Here is an 8,237-nt window from a genome sequence, read left to right as displayed (position 1 = left end):
TGCTTTTGTCATGGTTTTGATGTGAATATATTTCTGGGTATTTGAGGTAGTTTATGATCTTTGAACTTTAGAAGGAGATAAGATCATATTGTGCTTCAGATTTCAAATTCAGAACTTTGAATTGAAAGAGGAATTAGAGATGCTGTAATGTGTTTGAAGAGGGAATTGTGTGGATATTCAGAGACATTCATGTAATGGGCTTGGTATGTTTTACAAGTATTTCTGCTTTTAAGTTAGAAGAGTTGACTAGGAAACCTGTGTTAAAGAGTTGACTAGTTGATGGGTCTGCCTCATTAGTTAAGTTGATACCCCATATTAGTTCCTTTAAGACAAAAATTAATTAAGTAAATGAAGAAATATGCAGCTTATGAGTGTCAAAGTCAATGGGATACTCTTTTTGAAGCATATTTCAGGAAAGATATATTGTATGCTGTTGTTGTTGATTAAGGAGAATTAAGGATTATAAGATCAATGTGCTTATTTTGAAGTTGTCAATATTATGGCTTCGAAAAATCATCAATCATATTTGATTTTGGACAAAGAATGACTCTTGAAGCTCTGTATCTTATGTCAATTAACTCTTTGAATGTTTTTTTTTTTTTTTTTTTCACTAGAGACATTGGGTGTCCATTGCTCCCACCGCTTATAACCCATTTTTTTTAATACATGGGTATCCCGACTATTCCCATGGAGATGTGAGTCAACACGTGCCAAGTGTACTGGCCTCTTAAAGCATGAGGGGGATGCCCACCGCTCATAACCCAATTTCCTGACCTCTAAGATGGAACCAATAACAAAGTCATAATTTTCTAGTGAGGTTATGAGGATTGGTTTGCGTTTTTTCGACACATGGAATCGGTTTGTACACTTTGGACGAGACTTGGGGGTGATGTCATTGGATGCTCAGTCCAAATGGCCATGTCATTGGATACTCAGCCCAAATTGCATGAGTCATATAGCACTCTATGTCATTCACAGCTGTATTTGGTTGCTTTCTTTTCTTTAAAGCCCTTTCTGCAATTCAAGATTTACATCTCCAACATGGCCTAGTTGACTGAACTTGACCTCGGAACCTTAGTCGAGGTTGAGTCTACATTCCACTAACTTAAGCATCCCATGCTTCAATCTTTTTAGTTTTTGTATTTTGTTCTCTTTGTAACTTTTTCTTCATTTAGAAAGGCTGAGATGGGAGATCCTAATTATATGTTTTAGTGAATAAACTATGATCACAGAGAAAGATCCTTGTCTGATTACAATTTTGTAGTTATGCTTATTGTTTAGTCTTCTTTTTCTGCTCCCTTTTGCCTAAGATATTTTCTTTTCGTCGTCGTGGCACAGGAGACTGTCTTTCAAGTCCCCAAGGCATCATTGTTTTCTGATTCTTAAACGTTCCGTACTAACCAATTAGCGAAAAGGTTCTTAAATTCTTCAAACCTCACGCTCATATTGTGGCTCCGTTTGTGGGAACAAAAGACAGACTTCTTAATCAAGGAAGATTATATATATATTTTTATATTTATATCGTTAAAGACTCTCCATATCAATGAGACATTAAACAACCTTCCCAAACTATTTCAAGTGGTTCTTCTTGTCTTGGGTTGATCATGATCTCAAGGGATTTGGTAATTTGACAAGCACTTGTTCATCTTAATATAATTATTTATTTATTCCATATATGATAATGAAATTTTGCTGTTGAATTTTTGTTTGGTTTCTTAGTTCTTGTTTCTTTTCTTCACCTTTTTGTTGTTGTTAATTGCTACTGCTACCATTGTTGTTGCTGCAACTATCATGAAAGCTTAGTGCCCACCCATGTATGTCACTTGCATATATAGTATATTTTACGTCCCACCCATTGAGCAAAAAATTCAAGGAAACATGAGCAAATTAATCACTCACATTAACTTTTTATCAGATAAATGACAAAACTACCCACTTTCTTTTTGAAAGAAACAGCCTTTTTGCAAGTTGCATAGGAGAGCACTTTGACAACTTTATTCTAATTTTGCTCTACCCCTTAAGTGGATTAAGACCACACACAGTCTCACAACTTTTACATTTCATGATCATCTTGTTTTTCTCTCTTTTTTCTTAAACAATATTCTGATTCTTGTCTCTTCAAATTGCTTTCAGTGAACCCATTCACGAGCAGTGTTCACACATGAGGGTACTCTGTATAGAAAAAAAAAAAATAATAATAAGTGTTAAAAGAGTACTTACGTGGATCTTAGTTTGGTGATTTGGATGGTTTTCTTCATTCCCCAAAGATGTCCTCCTCAGGATGACAATATCATTTCTTGATAACAAAATAAATCAGTAATCACTGGGTATTGATGCCATGAAATCAAAGTTGGATAGAAATAAAGGTTGCCGACACTATCTCCAAATTAGAGGAGGTTCAAAGCTTGATAAGAAAGTTGAAGACAAATGGGTTTTGGGGGCGGGGAAGTGTTTTCGATAAGAAGTTGAAGATGAGGATATTTTTATCATTTTGAAAAGTTATAGTTAGTCTCTCACAGAAGATTAAATAGTCAAGGGGTAGGTATGTAATTAACTTGATAACCCGAGGACTATTTCAAATAGTTCGTTAAAACCTAGAGGGGGTTTTTCTCATTATATTTGAGAGACCTACATTTTCAAATCATTGACATACCCCCCCTTGACTTTGGTCCTATCTGATAGACTAACATAAATGACTTATCCAAGTTTAGATTCATTTAGCAACCTTTAATCCCAAAAATTGTCTTTTATCAATGTTTTCAACCCTTAATTTATTTGGCAAAGTCATCTAAGGTAAAAGTTTCATTTATTTTCTACTCATCGATTTAAGAGGTTGAAAGACTAGGGTATTTCAGCACTTATGCCAGTCTCACAAAGAACATCATAGTAAAGGGTTATGCCCTCAATTTGCAAAAGCAAGAGTAACGCATGAAACATCAGTTTTGTACACACGTGCAAGTGAGGGCAGTGAGATGTAGCTCTCCCTCATGTATGGGAGGGAACTCCTAGGGATTCCCAGGAAACCATTACTGATCTCTATCTGATATTATGCTGTTCATGATCTTGTCAAACTAAATTATCTAATCAGTGGACCTTGATATAGAGGTCCTGCTCCAAAAAAGCAGCTCGTAGAGGTGGAGAGACATGATTAGAGTAAAAAAGTTGTTTTTACTACTGAACTCAAAAATCTCATATCTAATGCCTAGTGGAACACTTTTTGTCCCACTAAACTGAATGAAGGATACATGGCTGACCTATATTTAACTTTCAACTTAATTAGTGGTTTCTAGTAATTTTTCATAGCTAATTACTAATCACAAATGATATTTTTTTGTTACAAAAATCTAACGTTTATGCAGATCTTTTTTGTTATTAAAATCTAAGCCATGGTTTTAAAACTCGTTTTGACATCTAGTCCATGAATGAGACTGAGTCTTCTCGAAAGATACGTCCAATTTATTTTAGTGAGCATTTTTCTATCATCTACTGTATATCCACTGATGGGCATTTTCTGTGAAATTAAAAATAAATACTAAAATTATTGTCCAATGAACTGTTCAATGCCCATATGATTAGAAAGATCTAGAGGCAACACACTTGCTGACAGTCGAGAAAGTCATCCCCTGCGACAAGAGATCACAATTAAGTGCGACAATAGCTATTGGATTCAAAAGTTTCAAGATGCCACAATGAGTACACACCGAAGGTGGACTTAAAGATAGGGTCTACTCAATTTCTTCAAATAATGTAATAACCTGTTAATTGGTTCTATACTCTAATATAAATATCCAAGGGAGGGAGGTTCACTTTTTCAAGGAAAACACATTTTTCTCAGTTGTAGTGCTTGCTCTAATCCTTTCTCTGACCTGTCAATCCTGGGTTCAATTAGTGAAGGTAAAAAACTGAACTCACTTGTTCTTTACTGATTCGCCTGTATATTTGTTGATTAGTCCATCAACATCTTTCCACAATAAACCTTCTACTAAAACCCCATCCTTCGTAAACCTGCAAGGTTCCACATACACTCACCAAGAGAGTGTAAGCCATTAGAACAAAAAGATGGAGATGGAAATATTAATGCTTGGGAACTTGTGAACAACAACAGCAAATGTGTGTGTTTGTGTGTGTGAGAGAGGGATGTTCACCACTGAGTGACACTCTTGGTGAACTGTACTGGCTTTTTAGCAGAAACGGATTTGGGGTCTGCACTGGCAATCGATAGTGTGTACATGTCAGAAAATCTTGGCAATTTAGAAGAGACCACCAATCCAGTGCTGTTGAAGGATCCCTGCACAAAAGAAGCGCAATTGAAATCTAGATTCCAGAAAATGAATGGAGCTGTATTCAGTTTATTGACATCTTGAAAACATCTAAACCTCTGACTGCAGTTGATATTTGATTGCATGAAAGAACAAAATTTGTGCAGTAAAACCGATGAGTAAGGAAAAATCTTATGATGATGATTCAATGGATTTTTCCGAAATACAGTCTCGTACCACCAGTTCCATATATGGAAAAGCTTGTATTTTAATATATCATTGTTTGGGCATTTAATGCAACCACCCCTGAAAAATAGGTTGAATAGTTTTTCCTTGTGCGTCTTGATTCCATCAACACTGTTGATTAACATCGATACGTATTGAGAATATTAACCCCTCCATAGTTGACTGATTTCAAATAAAAAACTGAACCCTGCTTCTCCATAAACCCCTAATTCTTTCTCAAACCACAACCACCAAGTAGGTATAAAAGAACATTTCCTTTCTATGTAAGATTCCGGGACTATTCATTCCTTTTAGACCAGTGCCTGTCCCATCTATCAAATTATACACCAAGCCCTACCTAGGCTCCTCCCATAGTTTACTTGCCAACGTCCCAAAATCTGGAATAAAGAGAGAATCAATTCAATCAAACACAATACAACCTCCTAAAGAAATTTGCCATTGCCCCAGATCACCATTTTCTCGAAGTTGTGAATAATAAGATCACACGCTCTCTTAATTAGACATGTTATTCCCCAGATCACCAACTTCTCAAATCAAGAATAATTAGGATCCCACATATTCTGACAGGTGACATCAGTTCCAAATAGAAAAGGGGCAATCTGATATCCTTCTTGTGCCCACAGCAACTCTGCAATAGCCTCCAAAGACCAGAATTTCCACCCTAATTCCCAACACCAAGAGTTTTATGAAAATTAATTGGAAGACTTTCATTACCAGCTTTGAAAGCTACGATAACTAAAACCACTTATGGAAAAGAGCAATCCAAATCCTGAGTGACTTCAATAAAGCAAACACGAGTATCCTGAATGCAACATTGATAATTTTCATGAATTTCTCTACTAATCTTGAACTTTATAGAAAATATAAGACCACAAAAAATGTTCATTACTACAGAGATAGTCAAAGATCCATAAAACTCAATAAGTTCAAACAAATGGTTCTTGATCATACCAGCATTTAACATTTGCTTGGTAGGTAGTAGTTTAATGTCTAATGGTGTATGTTTCAAATGACTTTCATCACCGAACAATCACACAGATTCCTTTCTATGCTTCTAAAGAAAATCTGTTAAGAAACTACAGCTGAAGCCATTAGAAAAATTTACAAAGAAAGCATCATAGAGCAAGTTAAAAAGTAAAAATCTATATATATATATAGGATAGCGTTATTACGACCCCTATTACGACTCACATTGCGACTCACCGTTTGTCTTTTATGGGCAAAAATGTTTGGAATGGGCTGATTTTTTGTGAGGATGATCTCTGTGATGAGGGGATCATCCTGGCAAAAAATCATCCCATTCCAAAACTTCTAACCCCATCAAAATTGATTTACAAAAATTGGACGGTCTAAAATTTTTCAACTTGTAAACATGGGGCTAGAAGTTTCATAATGAGCTGATTTTTGGCAAGGATGATCTCCTCACCATAGAGATCATCCTCACAAAAAATCAGCCCATTCCAAACATTTTTGCCCATATAAGACAAAATGGTGTGTCGCAATGTGAGTCGTAAGAACCCGACCCATATATATATATATATATATAATCAGTTCAAAAATAATAATTACCATGGAAATATCCCTTTCTTAGACACAAGCACAAATGAAACATTAAGAAGCCAAAGAGGACACAAATCACATAGTTTTGAAGGCCTTTTTACTGCTAACTGTCCATTTTCTCAAGCCATGTGCATGAGAGATGGGGAATCTGTCAATCATACTCTGATTCATTGTTCTTACTCCTAGGACATTTGGATGTTTATTACCCGTTCCCAGATAGATTGGGTTTCACCTAATACTTGCTTCTCGCTTTTGGAAGGGTGGACATATGATAACTTCTCTCTTCAAAAAAGACATCTTTGGACAATTCTTCCATCGGCCATTGCTTGGGATCTTTGGAAAGAGAGAAATAACAAGGTGTTTCAAGGCAAGGAAAGTACGTCCCAAGCTGCGTCCATGGAGATTTTGAGTTTGCTTTACATTTGGTCGAAGATGAGCAAGGGTTTCTTTCGAGGATTTTGTGTTTAAATGAGATTCTTTTTGTGATGTGAAGTTTCTTCTTTGTGTTTGTGTTAATGCTTTGCTTTTTTCGTTTTTGTCTCTTCTTTATTTTTCTGCTTGGGGGCTACTTCAGCCTCCTTTCCTGTATTCTCCTTTCATGAATATAATTTTTACACTTATCAGAAAGAGGGAAAAAAAAAAAAAAAAAACACTTCATTTTCTAAAGTTTCATACATCCTAAGAAAACCCCATACAAAGAGTTGGAAACTGCAAACATATTCAAAATCCCAGTATAACACTTCAAAATTATTAAGCCCTAATATTCACATATTTCATTGCTAAGGCTTCACGCATCAAACAAAATCATACAGAATTTCAGATCTAAACCACTCAACGAAGTAAGTGTAATCCTCACATCCTTAAAGAACAACGTAAAGGTCTAAACAATTGATAATAGATTACAGTTTATAAAAAGAAATCTGCTAACATGGCAAATAATAGTAGAAAAATTCTAAGAAAAACTCACTGTGAGAGGATAAGTAAACAAGATGGCGTTCTTCTCCTTGGTGTATATGATCAACTGCAACAATACGTTGAAGAGAACATACTTGCCAGAGTCAAAGATCAAACAATTATTCAAAATCAACATCACAAGATCACGAATTCTACTTCTTTGAATAACAACAAATCTATAAAATAAAAAATAAAAAAAAACATATTGTTAATCAAACAGAGGATATGATACGATGCATCCAATCAAGAAATCTCTGTTTTCGGGGAATTTCTTCGGGTAGAACTGAGCAACGAGAGCAATGATTATGATGATGGTTCCCATGAACAATTTTATATTGCTCAAGCTCACATTCTCCGTGTATCCACGACTCGTAACGATCTGTGCGAATTAAGAAAAAAAAATTACCAAATTCAAAAACCTAGAAATATGTGTGTGAGAGAGAGGGAAAGATCTAAGGTTTTAAAGAATCAGAATTGAAAAAGAAGAAGAAGAAGAAGGTGAGATTGTTGAGTAGTTTGTAACCTCTGTGACGGATTCGTCTAGAAGATGTTTGATGGAATGAGGATCCAACAAATTCACCTTTTTAGGGCTTTTGGTGGCAGAATTATTACTGTTGTTGGTGCTCGCCATTTCTCCTTTCTTCTCTTGCATTTCAGAGACCAGTGTTTCGCGTGTCTGAAAATATAGGATGCTTCGGAGACCACTCTCACGTTTCCTCTGTTTAATACTCTACTATTACCAAGGATTTTCTTATCCTGCGCCACTTGCTTGAGGCTTCTTATCATGCGCGTGTTTCGCGCTCTAATTAGGTCGCTCTATTGCACACATACCAAAATGGCCAATTGCACTCATTAAGTGATTTTTGTATTAAAAACAAAAAATTATCATTTTATCCTTTCATGTTTTAGTTATTGCACACGTCACAACCTACTCAATAGAAAACCCATTTCTTCTTCCTTCCTTCCTTTTCTTCTCTCTCTCTCTCTCTCTTCATATTCTCATTTGAATTTTGTAATAATTTGAATCAATGAAGATTAAGTTTTAAGATTTTTTTTTTATTTTAAGATTTTTTATTTTTATTTTTTATTTTAAAAAAAAATATTATTTATTTATTTTAAATTAATTCCTAAGAAAAACGAAAAAAATCACTATTAACACATCCAAAACGATAATTTCCATCAAAGAATTCAAAGATTTTTTGATAATTATGTTTGATA

The 8,237-nt window shown here is 35.0% G+C and overlaps 1 protein-coding gene across 2 annotated transcripts; it reads right to left on the bottom strand.

The window, feature by feature from the left end:
- Window positions 1-3,447: 3,447 nt before the first annotated feature.
- On the bottom strand, window positions 3,448-7,858 carry LOC147399558 (signal peptidase complex subunit 2-like). 2 transcript variants are annotated; one of them, XM_086444962.1, is made up of 6 exons: window positions 7,543-7,858; window positions 7,247-7,398; window positions 7,033-7,114; window positions 4,146-4,288; window positions 3,913-4,005; window positions 3,448-3,623 (listed from the first exon to the last, which is right to left on the bottom strand). In XM_086444962.1, the coding sequence occupies exons 1-6, from the start codon at window positions 7,669-7,671 to the stop codon at window positions 3,617-3,619; spliced, it is 606 nt and encodes a 201-aa protein (XP_086301088.1). In that variant the 5' UTR covers window positions 7,672-7,858; the 3' UTR covers window positions 3,448-3,616. The 2 variants fall into 2 exon arrangements, with proteins under 2 accessions (XP_086301088.1, XP_086301089.1); XM_086444963.1 differs by lacking the exon at window positions 3,448-3,623 and having other exon boundaries at window positions 3,643-4,005; window positions 7,543-7,857.
- Window positions 7,859-8,237: the final 379 nt, after the last annotated feature.

This window comes from Akebia trifoliata, chromosome 6 (assembly GCF_017979445.1).
Source record: "Akebia trifoliata isolate Shusen 1 chromosome 6, ASM1797944v1, whole genome shotgun sequence".
NCBI lineage: Eukaryota > Viridiplantae > Streptophyta > Magnoliopsida > Ranunculales > Lardizabalaceae > Akebia > Akebia trifoliata.
This window is presented reverse-complemented; position numbering and strand designations above follow the sequence as displayed.

Bases quoted from the DNA above. Each gene is read 5' to 3' on its own strand.
- LOC147399558 (XM_086444962.1), bottom strand. From the start codon at position 7,671: ATGCAAGAGAAGAAAGGAGAAATGGCGAGCACCAACAACAGTAATAAT. The intron at 7,399-7,542 runs GTTACAAACTAC...TAATTCGCACAG, and splicing joins TAGACGAATCCGTCACAGAG to ATCGTTACGAGTCGTGGATA. The intron at 4,006-4,145 runs GTGAACATCCCT...GGAACCTTGCAG, and splicing joins ACCAAGAGTGTCACTCAGTG to GTTTACGAAGGATGGGGTTT.